General features: G+C 34.8%; 1 protein-coding gene across 2 annotated transcripts in view; it reads left to right on the top strand.

Moving 5' to 3' along the window:
* The window catches only part of LOC139130342 (NADH dehydrogenase [ubiquinone] 1 subunit C2-like), a 69920-nt gene that overhangs the window by 19827 nt on the left and 32132 nt on the right, over positions 1 to 17961 (top strand). Inside the window, exon 3 of one of the 2 annotated variants that reach the window (XM_070696110.1) lies at positions 8438 to 8966. The exons of the other annotated variant lie outside the window; for it this stretch is intronic. Coding sequence (XP_070552211.1) covers positions 8438 to 8487 — 50 coding nt within the window. The 3' untranslated portion in view covers positions 8488 to 8966. Of the gene's footprint in view, positions 1 to 8437; positions 8967 to 17961 lie in introns of those variants that run through there. 2 annotated transcript variants of the gene reach the window in all.

Raw genomic sequence — 17961 nt, 5'->3', positions numbered from 1 at the left:
TGAAAAATATGATTTTGAGAAACTTTTTTTTTAATTTTTTATATTGTTGAAAATAGGCAAATTAATGCCAAAAAAGGCGTTTTTGGTAAAAAATCTTCTTCTTCATAACCGCTGGTCAGACAGCTTTGTTATTTGGTATACAGGTCCCTAGGGATAACCCAACTTAGATTTGTTAAAATTGTGATGAAATATGCAAATCTGTATTTTTACTGAATTTTTTTTTCCATTTTTGGTCAGGCCGTCCTGAAATGAGCTATCAAAGATATCCACCTTCTTCATCAATACAAACCGCTGGTCAGACAGCTTTAATATTTGGTTTACAGGTCCTAGGATGACCTTAGTGAGATAATTTCATACAGTCAGGAAATACTTAATTTTGTATCCATGTCTATAGTAGCTTCAAGGGACTTTGGCCCTATGTTTTAAATGTTGAACGTGCTTTCTTTACCAGTGAAGATCATATATGTAAATCTTCCATTAGTGTAATGATGTGCAATGTTATGTAACAGTATCATGGTCAGCGTTCTCACCAGGCTGCGATTCCACAACATTCTCGCGTATATTTCTGTTTTGTCACGGATATCTTGGGCTTGCATGCCAATAGTGGCACGCCTTTGAAATTATAAACTTTCGTGGAGCCAGCCATATGGCTGTATCATACAGTTCTCACCATGGAGGTAAATGATTGACGCGAGTAATTACACTTCCTGGTTGAAACCGAGGCAATCTGGAAGCAATGCCTGCCAGACGGCATACTTAAACCACAGTCACTTGTGATTCAATACGCCATGGCCAATGTGTGGTGTGCATTACATATACCACACAGCAGCTGTTATGTATGGAACCACAAGTGACTGTGGTAGTCTGCCGCACTGGACGTGTTCGCATTGCATGCATACAGGTATGTCCGTGGAATTCGCAACTGGCGGCGTCATGGGCACGATCAATATTTTCATAGGCTACAACAATAATAATCCGAACTACAAAAACACAAGAATGTAAAGCTTGTATATCCCTAAGGAATTACGTGAACATTTTTCGAAAATAACGAACTCGAAGCTGGTTGCATTATACCGTGGGTTCTGCATGCAACCAGGGTATGGACGGGCGCGACGTTATAGTGTTCGTACCATTGAGATTCAGTTGATTTTTGTTCTTGAAAAATAACGGAACTTTGTCTGAGATAATTTTTAGGTCTTTGGTATGTTTGTAATCATGTATAAACTTCGTGGAAGGTACGTGTTGTGTGATGTCATCAGGCATTTGATCCGTTTCTCACCCTCGCAACCTAGAATCTACGACTGGAAATGATTGACAACTTGCCCACTGCCAATTGATGATTTTATTCCAAAAGTAATTCTCAAATCAGAGGTTTAAACATGGAATAGTTGGAGAAAAGTTCTCTTATTTTGCAAAAAATTATCAATTCTTGGCTTGCGCATGTGATAATTATTCTAGGCGAACTCATACCGGTACGTGAGAACATGGACATCTTTTTTTCCATGCTTCGATCAATTGGCAAAATTTGTAGCCTTTCGCTGGCGTTCAAAATTTCATGTCAAAATGTGATGATTGTTCACAAACATCATAGGGATATGTTTTCTAATCTAAATAGATGCCATAAGCACCGACTTGGCCTGTTCCTTCTGCTGACTGTGAAAGGGGACTTAGTGTGCAAAACAATTTAACTTATGACAGAAATCAACTTGGAGCTGAACGGCTGGACACTCTAGCAACTATTATGGTAGAGGGCCCCGAAATGGACTTTCACACTGGAAAGAACAAAGTCCCATAGACTTTTCATTAAAAGGCACCGATATTTAATGTCAGTTGATATGTTTACCGAGTGTTTATAAAAAAGTTGTTAAGCTGAATGAGTTGTTGAGTCCTTTATTTTTTCCATTCATAGAATATTTATATATTGTCTCTCAAAAATCATCTGTTGTCCCGCTTTTTTTTGGTCAGCGGGACAAAATGTCCCACAAACTTTTTTTTCTGGTGAGAACACTGCATGGTACAGATGTTAATCTCACAGTACTGTAATACTGTGTGAAGACATTAACAAGCATCATGTCAATTAATTGCTAATTTGCAAATTTGATGAACTTTCATAATTAGTGTAATGTGTCTAGAAGTGCTAAATTGAATTTAATGAAACGTAGTACATATATTTATCCTCCAATAATGTAATGGCGTGTAAAGATATGTAGCAGTATCATAGCAATTAAGGTGGTTGGAAAGGCTATTTTTGCACCAATTCTTTTCTCAGAGTTAATGTCAAGTTTCAAGTGTTAGAATCAAGATATTTAGTTCAAATTTTCAGGATAACTCCCTTAGTTAATATTTTCTCCAAAGAATATAAAAATTGTATATTTGCAGCCATGATTTTGAAATATGACACCAGTAAATATTAAAATTTAATTTTTCATATTTTTTTTACATATTTGAATTTAATAATAATTGGATAGTATTAATATTACCAAATTAGTTATAAATATGTTGACACTATTTATTGTAAGATTTGTACAGCAGGATTTGTAAATAAAATTTGTTTTTATGATTTTACATGGGTTTATATATCAAAAAATTATTAAAAATTCTTTCAAATTTCAAAATGTGATTTTTCAAAAAGTACTTCAAATACAGGAAAATTGTGCCGTACAAATCTTATCTGTAACCTTGTTAATAGGCTGTAAAAATTCCATGTCCATATCTCATTTCAAAGTTGGATAAAATTGGTATACAATTATGTAGGAAAACTGTTATTCTGTCACAAATGTTGAAAACAAGCCATATTTGCACCCCTCTTTTGAAGTCATAGAGCAGTTTTTTTGGTTAATCTCACTTTTGACACCTCTTGTACACTCAAAGAATCTAAAAATGCATTTACAATAGCAGTCACTCACTCTGAATGCCAGCACCGCCTTGTCAAACTTTCCTGAAAAATAGCAAATAATGACTTTCCCTTTCAAACATTTTATTAAAAGCTAAGGGACCTCTACCATAGTTAATACACTAAGGACTCCCCAACTTCTTCTTATTTGGTCAGTTTTTAGCTCCCATAGCCATATGTATATATGGCAATGGAAGCTATTCTTATAGGCTAGGGAAATGTCTGTATGTATGTATGTCTGTATGTCTGTATGTCTGTGTGTCTGTATGTCTGTATGTCTGTATGTCTGTCCGTCAACATCAAAAACTCCAAAACCGCTGCACATTTCATCTTGATATTTGGTGTGTACATGGATGATGGGCTGTAGATGAGATTTTGTTCAAATGAAGTTGTCATTGCCAAAAATATGCAAATTAAGTGAAAAAATGTAAAACCAGTCAAAATTGAAAAAACTCAATAACCACTGAGCAGACTACAAAGTACTTTGGGCTGACATGAAATGATTGTGCACATCTTGGGTCAGTATCTTGGACTTGCTATTTTTCATGAATTTTTTGTAATTTTCTCCCATTTTTGGTCAAAAAATCTTCTTCTCTGAAACCACAAGTCCGATTGATTTGAAACTTGGTATGGAAGTGCATAGGAATGACCTTTCCCAAATTTGGGCAAATCGTGGTGAAATTTGCATATTTTTAGTTTACACGTCCATAGACTCCCATGTATTAGGCAGATCTCCATAGACTCCCATGTATAAGGCCACGAAAAATAAAAATTTAGTTTCTCATCGTATTCATATTGCAAAAAGGATGCAGTGACACAATTTTTAGTCCCCATGGATGAAGTCCAGTGGGCTTATAGATTGGGTCATGTCTGTCTGTTCGTCCATCCGTGAGTCCATCCGTTCACGCAGACATCTCGGATATTTTGACAAAATGTCATGTGACCTTGATGACCTTTGATCTCAAATATACATATTTGTCCATAACTCAGTAACCACGAGTGCTACCACCCTTCATATATGGTATGATGGGACACCTTTATGACGCCACATATTGTACCTCATTAATTATGCACATATCTAATTTTGAGCGAGCCAAGAGAGCTAGAGGTCTGATTTTTGGTATATAGGGATAACTTAGCAATACAATTTTTTTGACAAAATGTCACGTGACCTCGGTGACCTTTGACCTCAAATATACATATTTGTCCATAACTCAGTAACCACAAGTGCTACAGCCTTCATGTATGGTATGATGGGACACCTTATGACGCCACATATTGTACCTCATTAATTATGCGCATATCTAATTTTGAGCGAGCCAATAGAGCTAGCGGTCTGATTTTTGGTATATAGGGATAACTTAGCAATACAATTTTTTTGACAAAATGTCACGTGACCTTGGTGACCTTTGACCTCAGATATACATATTTGTCCGTAACTCAGTAACCACAAGTGCTACAGCCTTCATGTATGGTATGATGGGACACCTTATGACGCCACATATTTTGTTAAAAATACAACTAATGCTAAAGTGTTTTATACCGAGAAAGACATTATCAGTATGCTTGATTTCCTCATTGACAACATATTTGTTGAATTTGGAGGACACATTTTCCAACAGTGTATAGGAATTCCCATGGGCACTAACTGTGCTCCCTTACTTGCCGACTTATTTCTGTTCTCATACGAGGCAGAATTTATCCAGAACCTTATCAAGCAGAAAAAGGTCTCTGTAGCTCGTACTTTCAACCTAACATTTAGATACATAGACGATGTTATTTCATTGAATAACTCTGAATTCAGTAAATATCTCGCTATGATTTATCCTCCAGAATTGGAGATTAAAGAAACTACAGAAACGGCCTCTTCTGCTTCATATCTGCACATTTTACTTGAATTTGACTCCAATGGTCACCTTTCTACTAGGCTATATGACAAGAGAGATGATTTCAACTTTAGTATAATTAATTTTCCACACCTCATCAGTAATATTCCACTCTCACCTGCTTATGGGGTATACATTTCCCAGCTTATACGATATGCAAGAGCATGCAGTTCATATGGTGATTTTGTAGAGAGACATGGCCATCTCTCTTTCAAACTGTTAAATCAAGGTTACACCAGAGCAAGACTTGTCTCTACATTCAAACGCTTTTTTGGCAGGTATCGCAAGCTGGTAGATAAATACAATATCTCTCTTCGACAAATGATCACTGATGGCATCGGTGACATTGGGCCTTAGTTAGTGACCACTACCTATCTGACTTACAGATTGATATATGGCGGGTGCCACATGTGGGGCAGGATGCGCTTACTATTTTCGAAACACCTGACATCACTTCTTGGTCTTTTGGCCAGAGGTCCATATATCTTTCTTTCATGAATTTGACTTTGTTTGTACCGTCTATTTACTGTCTGTTCTGTGCTGTTTTGTGTCTATGTTTACAACTATTGTCTTACAAATTTTGACCTAGTGTTATTGGATTATGGATTGGTATGATTGCGATTATTGTACTTCATTAATTATGCGCATATCTAATTTTGAGCGAGCCAATAGAGCTAGAGGTCTGATTTTTGGTATATAGGGATAACTTAGCAATACAATTTTTTTGACAAAATGTCATGTGACCTTGGTGACCTTTGACCTCAAATATACATATTTGTCCATAACTCAGTAACCACAAGTGCTACAGCCTTCATGTATGGTATGATGGGACACCTTATGACGCCACATATTGTACCTCATTAATTATGCCCATATCTAATTTTGAGCGAGCCAATAGAGCTAGAGGTCTGATTTTTGGTATATAGGGATAACTTAGCAATACAATTTTTTTGACAAAATGTCACGTGACCTCGGTGACCTTTGACCTCAAATATACATATTTGTCCATAACTCAGTAACCACAAGTGCTACACCCTTCATGTATGGTATGATGGGACACCTTATGACGCCACATATTGTACCTCATTAATTATGTGCATATCTAATTTTGAGCGAGCCAATAGAGCTAGAGGTCGGATTTGTGGTATATAGGGATAACTTAGCAATACAATTTTTTTGACAAAATGTCACGTGACCATTGACCTCAAATATACATATTTGTCCATAGTCTGGCAGAGACCCTGCGATTCGTGTTCTTCCCTGTTGGAACACGCACGCGCCCTTCAGAGACGCGACGCGAATCCCAGGGTCTGGACGTTCTTGCAAGCTACCGGTAGGATTTCTGCCTGATCCGGGTACTTTATAGAACTCCACAAATCCGTTAATCAAAACAAAAATGACAGGTAGCATAGCCAAATAAACTTAAAAATGAAAAATAAAAACATACCGCGTATATAGGTCTACCAGCTACTAGTATATATTCTCTCAGCCCAGTTAGATAGGTTTTTCTTTTGACGTCACTACCCTTATGAATATTCATATACTTGCAAGAACCGACAGTCGCTGTGTCTGGCAGCGCGTGCTCACAGCTGCACAGCCTTCGAATGCAGGCCCATCGCGGCGCGCACAAGGCACAGCGACTGTGGAGAGTCTAATTTGTCCATAACTCAGTAACCACAAGTGCTACACCCTTCATATTTGGTATGATTGGACACCGTATGACACCACATACTGTACCTCAACAATTATGCACATATCTCATTCTGAGCAAGCCAATAGAGCTGGATGTCTGATTTTTGGTATATAGGGATAACTATAGGAGAGAAATTTTTTGACCAAATGTCATGTGACCTCGATGACCTTTTACCTAAAATATATGTTTATGTCAATAAATAAGTAACCACAAGTGCTATGTCCTTTGTATTTAGTAGGATGGGAGACCTTATGACAACACACGCTTTACCTCATTAATTATGTACACATCTAATTCTGGGCAAGCGAATAGAGCTAGAGATCTGATTTTTGGCATATAGGGATAAATTAGCAATATAATTTTTTTTTTTCAAAATGTCATGTGACCTCGATGACCTTTGACCTTGATTATACATATATATGCATATCTCAGTAACCACAAGTTCTATACCCTCCAATTTTGATAGGATATTAGACCTTAAGATGTCACATCTTGTACGTCATTTATAATGCGCATATGTATTTCTTGGCTGGCCAATACTGCTAGAGGTCTGATCTTTTTTCCGATTTAGAACCATAACTTAGACATGCCTCATGTGTTTCAAATTGGGAACAACGACATAGACCTATGTGCCCATAGATCTCAACATATACACTCCAGTGATACTTCTTAATGACCACATTTTCCTGCCCCATCAAGACTAATACTCCTATTACAAGTGGGGACTATGTCATTGTAAATGACTTGTTGAGTTAATGGTTGTATCACAGTATTCGATATTTCTAATTCTGTATTTTTTTCCATTTTATATTCTGAATAAATACATTAAACATATTTCACTGTCTCCAGTACATTACATTTAAGTATTTTCACTTCATGCACTTTATCCCTTTCACACATGTTCAAATATCTGACCAGAGAACAAACACTAAATAGTCCAGGATGGGAGCTACAGTGTCATTGACGCTATTTTTCAGAAGTTTTAACAGGCTATAACTCTGCAATGCCTTTGTGCCCAAATGTCTAGTTTTTTTTATTCCACAGAGAATGTTGACTACTTTTATATTTTAATAGTTTTGTTGAAATTTATAACTGACGCTCTAGCCTTTCCAACCAATTAACTGCTGATTTGCATATATTATTAATTTTCGTAATATACCAACAAGTATACCAGTATACCAAGAAACGGTTCATCAAATTTCCATGTAACTTGGTACAGATGTGCTCTCATTGCTTTGACATTTATCAGTGCCATGTTGAGAAATTTCAATATGCGTAATTAATGAACTTTCCTGATTTGAGTGATATGTCCAGAAATAGTACATCAAATTTGATGAAACATGGTATAGATGTTGATCTCACAGTGCTGTAATACAATTCAGTGACGATTAGCAGTCATTTAAATTAATTGCTAATTTGCATGTATAATGAATTTTTGTTTTTAGGTTGTATGCCCAGAAGCACTGCATCAAAGTGTATGAAATGTGGTACAGGTGATAATCTGTCAGTGTTATAATTGAATGAAAAATGATTTGCAACAGCCTGTTGATTAATTACTACTTCAGTGTTTTTGTTAAGGCCGGTACCCCGGTAAATGTTACCGGAGTTCCCCAGTCATTTTACCGGGGTTCCCCTTGGTATAACAATGCAATCAGATCAGGGGACAGTAGAAATGTTACCGGAGTTCCCAAATCATTTAGCAATGTTCCCTATAACCTTAGCAAAAACACTATACTTGAATCATTTTTGTAGTTAGGGTGGCAGCCCAGAATGGTTTTACATTTTCACCACCATGGAGCTCGTTCTTGGCCATAAGCCTCATCGTTATTACAGTATTTTTAATCACAGACCCAGTTAAGGAACAGGACTCTGTCCCCACTCTCCGAGGACCTGTAATCAAATTACCAATTAACAAGTGGAGACAGTGTCATCAACGATGACTTTTTTTCTTTTTTTTTCTAACAGAGAAACAAAAGGTTGGAGAGACACTTGATGTTTGGTGGTCAGTCAAATGAATACCAATGCAACAGATTACAAGTTATGGAATGTTATTGATGTTGGAGTGTGTTTTTATGTTTGTCAGAGAATTATTAGTTTCATGTATATTGCAAAATTCCTCTGCTTTATACACCAACCAGTGCACCTCTTGCTTTCAAATTTCACATTGACAGTGACTTCAGAGTGTAAAGCTGTAGTTTAATTGAAGCAACAATGATTTTGTAAAAAAAACAGAAGGTACTGTTGCATGTAAAATGCCAGTTTTAAGTTATTCTATTGTAGTAACACTTGAACGAATCTGTAGCATCCCTAGTTGACAGTAAATAAGCTGGCATTGTCTCAATACCACCTATTGTCAACAAAATGGAAGAGTTTCTCTCTATCAGTTTATGAACATACATTGTAGAATTGTGGTTCATTTGTTAAAAACTGTATAATTCCAGCTTTTAAATAATTACTGATTTATACAATAAAAAGTGTCATATAGTACTACAAACATGAAGATTTAGCCACTTCTTCATAGACATAGGAATATATATGAGTAGAAGTCCATCAGTATTATTGCGGTGGTCTATTATTTGAAAATTGGGAGGTTTTGATGTTTGTCAGAGAATTATCAGTTTCACATGTATTGCACAATCTCTCTCCTTGCAGTCATTACAAGGTGATGCCCACTGCAGAAAAACTGCAAAGACTCTCTCTCTCGTAGATCAACACTTAACTACAACTCTCCTTGCTGCTGCTAGTTCAACTTCAAGATCTTTATCTTGCAGCAGATACAGCTCAACTGATTTTTCATATGAAACGTTAAAAATGTTCTTTTATTTTGTGCTCAATAATTCTAAGATGGGTCAATAGTTACAATAGAAAGTAACCAGTGCCCTGTTATTTTATTACAATCTACTGCAAACTCGACCTGTACAAGGCGCTAAGCATCAAATATAAACACACAGGCATGAATACCAGCAACAGAGGCCAAGCAAACAAACCTGAATCACAATGGATCTGCAGACCCTGATGAAGCTGTCAAATGAAGTTCCCGAAAAAAAGTGATCACAAAGAAAAATGACAAATTGCCCCAAATTTAGGAAAAATACCGTCAAGGATAGTGTGCTCATAGTTGGTTTGAATCGGTCCATTCAAGAAATATTTTAACCAGAAAAATAAGAATGACAAAAGTAAATAAGGTCTGGAACTTTAGGTACCGGAGGTCAACTTTAGCAACATGCATAGCACAGGAATGTTAACGCAGTCCCTCTTAGTTCGAGCAGTTCTGCTAATATGTAACAGTTCATGAACAATGACAGGAAATGACTCATAATCTGTTTCAGTTACTGCCACCACTCCTACACATAATACTATAGATACGTACACTTCATACAAATAGTAGGCGAGCGGCGAATCCACAAAAAGGGCCTTATTTTAGGAGTTTAATGTACCCACCATACATACGGCCACATCATACGTCATTTGAAAGCTTATATCTCTACTTTAAGAAAATTGACGATGTGGAGCTGCCAAGTAGGGCCATAACCTCCTAATTTGCATAATTAACAAGGGTACCCAATTTGCATAAATGCGATATAATATTTGAAATTTACTGTTACTTCTCTAACGATACGTTTAAACTATCGAGTGATATATCAAATTAAAGGTCTTTCCATGTAGAATACAAAATGGATATTCAAAGAGATATTGAAATTGATTATACTGAAATATTTTCATGTTTATATGGAAAACAATATTTTCCCCTTTGAATAACAAATTTTAAAAATTTTAACACATACAGCCAATTCACCCAGCCACATCATACGTCATTTGAAAGCTTATTATCTCTACTTCACGAAAATTGACAATTTGGAGCTACCAAATCGGGCCATTACCCCTAATTTGCATAATAAACACGCATACCCAATTTGCATAAATGCGATATAGTATTATAAATTTATAGTTAACTTTTCTAAACATATGTTTAAACTACTAAGTGATATATGAAATGAAAGGTAGTTACATGTAGATATAAAATGAATATTCAAAGAGATATTAAAATTGATTTCACTGAAATATTTTCATATTTATATGGAAAAATATTTTCCCCTTTAGAATAACAATATTTTAAAAATGTTAACACATAGAGTCCTATCATACAGCCACATCATACGTCATTATATCTACTTGAAGAAAATTGACAATGTGGAGCTATCAAGGAAGGCCGTACCCCTTTATGTCCATAAATTACACTGGTAAGCAATTTGCAGGAATGAGATATGAAATTAGAAAATTCATTGTTAACTATTCTAAACACACTTTTACACTATCGAGTGATGTATGGTCTGTGGTAATGGTATTTGCATGTAAAACACAAAATTGATATCAAAAGTGATATTTAAATAATTTACGGAAATATTTTCATATTTTGTCGAAATAAATATTTCCTCTTTTTAATAATGGTATTTTGAAAAATTAACTAAAGTAAGCTTATCAATGCAACAAAAAGATCCACACGAACGACACTATTGTAGTTGTTGAAATGTAGCTCTGCAGCTGAAACAATGTGTCAGAGTAAGCTGCAGTCAAAGTAATGGCATGATTCATGATCCAAATCATTCATGTCATTTCCAGTAAATCTAGTAATTGTAGGAATTCATCATCCTCTTCTTCACCAGCATTGTCATGAGTAAAAGGGTTGCCACAGTTATCGCTGCCTTGGCAGGAACAAAGGTCTGTGCAGGGAAGATTAATTCGACAGCAGACACAATTGGTGACATGTAATAAGAGAAAGCAGCTCCGCAAATCGTTCATATCTTAGTTGTTTGAATTTTGTGTATGGTACATGTGTATATTGTAAGTGTATATTATGTTATGTTTGGCCGTTTTATGTATAGTGTTGATTTGCCATGGCGAGACGTAACCCTAATCTACGTGTTCTGCCCTATGGGGTAGCAAGACTAATGTGACACTGCGATATCCTTTGATGCTACCTTTCGAGAATAGAGTTGTCTTCATCAGTCCTTCATTTTTTTTTGGTGAAACATGTGCACTGATTGAATGATTGCAGGTGTTACCAATCGAGTTGTTCCACTGAAGTTCAGTTTGTTCAAGTACGGAAGCTAGAATGTCTACTGTTCGTTCAGGCTGTATTTGTGTACGCTCATTTGAATCGGAGATCGGACTGTTGTAGGTTTTGTGAAGTTTGGCATCATCGTAACGCTTATATTTCCGTTTCTTATGTATGTGATTAGGCTACGCTCACAAATAACGGTGAGAGGCAGAGGAATTCAGTTTGGATTCGAAAATTTTGGGAGATTGTAGAGGGGTACTTAGAGATTTTGATCTGCATATAGGGGACCTGAAAATGTTTTGGTTCCCTTTTACTTTTTACGATTCCAAGGTTTTGAAATTGATTTAATGAAAATTTAATAACATTTAAATGTCATCCGATTGTCCAAAGTTAGTAATAATTAAACAAGATTTAGAATCGTTTGGTCACATTTCATTACTTTTATCTCGGAAACATCTTGTATTCTCTATTGCCTTGTTGTTGCATGATTGTTCTAATGTATCGTAATGTTTCGCGTTTAACAAGGCCCTTGAATGTTGCCGTTTGGTTTCGTGAACCGCAATGTATCTGTTGGTTTTGTGTGTTTTTGCAGTCGAGAATGTTCTCTTTGTTCCACCGATGACCTTTATAGATAATGAGGTCTAACGATATGATTTCTTGAGAAGAGCTTTCGAAAATTTGAAAGTATGATGCATTTGTTCATGTTTGATATGAATTCATTAAGCTCGTGTTGAGTTCCAATGAGAATCATACATCATTTCTGAATCTCAGTCAGAGCGATATTTGTTCAGTGTGTTGCTGAATTATTCTCATTTTGTCTTGTGAAATGTAATGTTGGGAATTTCTGGTAAAACTGGAGATCTCGTACCGCACCCAAATACATGACGGTAAAATTCACTGTTGACTTGAAAGTGTTGTTTTCATGATCATTTGCAGCATAGCTATCATGTATTTTGTTGTTGGTTGTTTGATTATGCAATCATTTGATGATCATTCCTTATTTAATGCTCTGTCGACTGATTCCATTGCTTCATTCTGCTGTGTATTAGTGTACATTGAAACAATGTCTAGTGTTACCAATGTCGCATTGGTCGGAACTTTTACTGTCTCAATTTTCATTGTAAAATCTGTCGTATCTTTGATGTATGTTGTTTATTTCTTCACGATTTATTTGAGAAAATAGTCAATGAATTTTGATCTGTGAAAGGTTGGACTGCATCATCCACTTTTTTTTTCTTTGAAATTTTTTTATTTGTGCATCATCCACTTATAATTGGGCGGCCCGCGAACTTTCCTCGTGGGGGCGTCATTTTGTTCACTTGTATTTTTAGCATAAGGTACCAACTTGTAAGTTGTGCTAGTATTTTACTGTTATCTGGAATAATCGCCATGGCTAATTAACACTTTATATAAAACAGCCAAACATATATACACTGACAATATACACAATATCATGCACAAAATGCAAACAACGAAGATATGAACGGTGTGTTCAGTTGCTTTTCCTTCATTATATAACAATAAATACGATAAATGAAATATGGTGCCTTCCGTCTACATATTCCACATAACTGAACTGAAAATACAGATGTAACAGATGTAGTAACCAATGATGTCTCCATCAAACAAGATTTCTAGAGAAATTGAAACAAAAATGACATCAATAATACAAAAGGGTCATTCAACACACAGCTATTTATAACAAGATTGGAACTAATTTGGGATAATTGGATGGTGAAGTAATGTCGGTTTAATTTGCAAATTTAAGCTCATCTGCTTTTCTTTTTACTTGTTTTTAAGAGTAACTTGTTATATTTCAACACTCAACTATAGAGCACAAAACACGCTTTAGAAAATTTGCAAAATATGAAGACCCAATTATCCCAAATTAGTTCCAATTGGTTTTATGTATTCTTGTTGTTCAGCTATATGGGAATTAGACAGGAAAATGTTCCAGTTTGCGTATCCTTAATAAACAAAAAATCAATTGCAAAACAAATTCAGATATTTATCCCAATAACTTTAGCATTATTCGTTATTAGTACACAATATTTTGAATATTAAAAACTAGTCAAGATGTTTACGATTTAATTGAAAATATTCAATAAGAATATTTTGAATACACGTTTGGAGTTCATGATTCTATTCTACATGCAAATACCTATCATTTGATATATCACTTTATTGTTGAAAAGTAAGTTTAGAGTACTTTACAATTGATTTTAGTAATTTTATATTGTATTAATGCAAATTAGGTACCCGTGTGCATTATGCAAATTAAATCATTACAGCCCTATTTGTCAGCTGCATATCGTCATTTTTCATGAGGCAGAGATAATAGGCTTTCAAATAACGTTTGATGTGGTTGTGTGATGCGGTTCTATGTGTTAAAATTATCAAAATATCGTTATTAAAAAGGGGAAAGTATATTGTTCTACATTAGTACGAAAATTTTTTAGTAAAATCATATTAATATCTCTTTGGATATCCATTTTGTATTCTCCGTGCAAATACCTTTCATTTGATATATCACTCGATACTTTAAAGTATGTTTATAGTAGTAAATAAATTTCTAATTTTATATCGCATTTATGCAAATAGGGTACCCATGTAAATTATGCAAATTAAGGGCCACGTCCGTACTTGACAGCTCCACATTGTCAATTTTTAGCTCCGCGTCGAAATAGGTTGATTATCCGTCGTCGTCCGGCGTCCGTCGTCCGTCGGCGTCCGTCAACAATTGCCTTCTCCTCTGAAACCACAAGTCGAATTGCTTTGAAATTTTATATGCAGTTCACTTGGGGTGACCTCACTTCAGTTTGTTCAAATCATGGTGAAATTTGCATATTGTATTTTTGGGGCATTTTTTGGTGTTTTTGGTAAAAAAATCTTCTCTGAAACCGCTCGTCCGATTGCTTTGAAATTTGATATGCAGTTTGCTTAGGGTGACTTAAATCAGATTTGTTAAATGGTGGTGAAATTTGCATATTTGTATTTTTAAGGCAATTTTTGTCATTTTTGGTAAAAAAATCTTTAAAAATCTTCTTCTTCAAAACTACCAGTCAGATAGCTTTTATATTTGGTACATATGTCCCTAGGGATGATCTATTTCAGATTTGTTCAAATTGTGCAGAAATATGCAAATTTGCATTTTTAAGGCAATTTTTGTCATTTTTGGTCAAAAAATGTATTTCTCAAAAAGTACTGGTCTGACAGTTTTGAAATTTGGTATACAGGTTTCTATAGATGAACTAAGTAATATATATTGAATTTCTGATGAAATCTGTAATTTTGTATTTTTGGGGCAATTTTTGCCATTTTTGGTCAAAAAATGTGTTTCTCAAAAAGTACTGGTCTGATAGCTTTGAAATTTGGTATACAGGTTTCTACAGATGAGCTAAGTAATATATATTTAATTTCTCCTGAAATCTGTAGTTTTGTATTTTTTGGGCAATTTTGCCATTTTAGGTCAAAAAATGTATTTCTCAAAAAGTACTGGTCTGATAGTTTTGATATTTGGTATACAGGTTTCCATAGATGAACTAAATGATATTTATTGAAATAATGATGAAATCTGCAATTTTGAATTTTGGGGGCAATTTTTCCCATTTTTGGTCAAAATATGCGTTTCTCAAAAAGTACTGGTCTAACAGCTTTGAAATTTGGTATACAGGTTTCTATAGATGAACTAAATTTGATCTTTGAAATTATGATGAAATCTGCGATTTTAATTTTGGGGGGCAATTGTTGCCATTTTTGTTCAGAAAAATTTATTCTCAAAAAACTATTCATCAGATAGCTTTTTGTTGACATGTTCTTAGGGATGATCCGATGTGATGTATTCAAAGTATGATAAATCTTCAATTGTGTATTTTTGCAGCTTATTTTAGCCACTTTTTTCTGGCCACTGCATTGAGCTATCAAAGATTTCCACCTTCTTCATCAACATGTGTCAAAAATAGTTGTTCTCTACATAAACACAGCGGAGCTATATCGGCCGCTAGGTCGCTTGTCTTGAAGTAGAGATAGTAAACTTTCAATAACGTATGATGATGCTGTAAGATTAGGATTTTTGTATTAAATGTTTTTAAATATTGTTATTGAAAAGGGGAAATATTTTTTCAATATAAATATGACAATATTTTAGTAAAATGAATTTAAATATCTTTTTGGATGTCTATTTAGTATTCTACATGCAAATACCTTTCATTTGATATATCACTCGATAGTTTAAAAGTATTTTTCGAGTAGTGAATATAAATATCTAATATTATCGCATTTATGCAAATTGGGTACCAGTAGGACTTATGCAAATTAGGGGCTACGGCCATACTTGAGAGCTAAATGTTGTCTATTTCTTCAAGTAGAGATAGTAAGCTTTCAAATGATGTATAATGTGGCTGTATGATGTGGCTGTATGTGTTCAAATTTTTAAAATATTGTTATTCAAAAGGGTAAAATATTTTTTTCAGTATTAATATGAAAATATTTCAGTAAAACCATTTTAAATATCTTTTTGCAAATCAATTTTGTATTCTACATGCAAATACCTTTCATTTGATATATCACTCAATAGTTTAAAGTATGTTTAGAGTAGTTAACAATGAATTTCCTAACTTTATATCACATTTATGCAAATTGGGTACCCATGTGAATTATGCAAATTAGGGGGTTATGGCCCTACTTGGCAGCTCCACATCGTCAATTTTCTTGAAGTAGAGATAATAAGCTTTCAAATGACGTATGATGTGGCCGTATGTAAGGTGGGTACATTAAGTGTGAAAATAGGTGAGCCTGCCGCTCGCCTATAGGTTAGAGATCATAGAAACTCTGACTCAGATTGGGCTGTTTCAGTTAATACCACCACTCCTGCACATTTGCAGGATTTCTCCTTTTTCTTACCTCATTTGCATATTTTTGACACTGACACATGTTCATTTGAACAACGTCACATCTCAACCCCTGGTTCTATCTGTTGACCAAATACTGAGATGGTAGGTGTGGCGGTTTGGGAGCTTTTGTGTGTGACAGACATACATCCGCACATACATAGATACATACAATCACACAGACATACAGGCACAACAGACTCCCCATATTAGCTTTTTTAGCTCCGCAGTCAAAGACGCGGAGCTTATCCGATAGGCTGATTGTCCGTCGTCGTCCGTCTGTCTGTCAACAATGGTCTTCTTCTCTGAAACCGCAAGTCAGATTTCTTTGAAATTTGGTATGGAGGTTCATAGGAATGACCTTACTCAAGTTTGTTCAAATTGTGGTGAAATTTGCATAATTGTATTTTTTGGGGCAATTTTTCCTGTTTTTGGTAAAAAAATCATCTTCTCTGAAACGGCTCGTCCGATTGCTTTGAAATTTGATGTGCAGTTTACTTAGGGTAACTATAGTCAGATTTGTTCAAATCATGGTGAAATTTGCATATTTGTATTTTCAAGGCAATTGTTGTCGTTTTTGGTAAAAAAATCTTTAAAAATCTTCTTCTTCAAAACTACCAGTCAGATAGCTTTGATATTTGGTACATACATGTAGGTCCATAGGGATGATCTATTTCAGATTTGTTCAAATTGTGCAGAAATATGCAAATTTGCATTTTTAAGGCAATTTTTGCCATTTTTGGTCAAAAAATTTATTTCTCAAAAAGTACTGGTCTGATAGCTTTGAAATTTGGTATACAGCTTTGTATAGATGAACTAAGTAATATGTATTGAATTTCTAATGAAATATGTAATTTTGTGTTTTGGGGGCAATTTTTGCCATTTTTGGTCAAAAAATGTGTATTTCCAAAACTACTCATCTGATAGCTTTGCAATTTGGTATACAGGTTTCTACAGATGAACTTAATGATATTTTTTGAAATTATGATGAAATCTGCAATTTTGTCCCTTTTGGGTAATTTTTGCCATTTTTGGTCGAAAAATGTGTTTCTCAAAAAGTACTGGTCTGATAGCTTTGAAATTCAATATGCAGGTTCCTACAGATTAACTAAATTTGATATTTTGACATTATGATGAAATCTGCAATTTTGTATTTTTGGGGCAATTTTTGCCATTTCTGTTAAAAAAATTTGTTTCTCAAAAACTGCAAGTGGATAGCTTTGATATTTGGTACAGGTTCCAAGGGATTATTATAATATGTGATATACTGAAATTATGGTGAAATCTGCAATTTTTATTTTTGGGGACAATTATTGCCATTTTTGGTCAGAAAATTTTATTCTCTAAAAACTACGCGTCAGATAGCTTTAGTGGACGTGTTCTTTGGAATGATCCGATGTAAAAATTCAAATTATGATGAAATCTTCAATTGTATATTTTTGCAGCTATTTTAGCCTCTTTTTTCTGGCCATTGAAATGAGCTATCAAAGATTTCCACCTTCTTCACCAACATGTGTCAAAAATAGTTATTCTCTACATAA

This window comes from Ptychodera flava, chromosome 4, assembly GCF_041260155.1.
Source record: "Ptychodera flava strain L36383 chromosome 4, AS_Pfla_20210202, whole genome shotgun sequence".
NCBI classification, from domain to species: Eukaryota; Metazoa; Hemichordata; class Enteropneusta; family Ptychoderidae; genus Ptychodera; species Ptychodera flava.
This window is presented reverse-complemented; position numbering and strand designations above follow the sequence as displayed.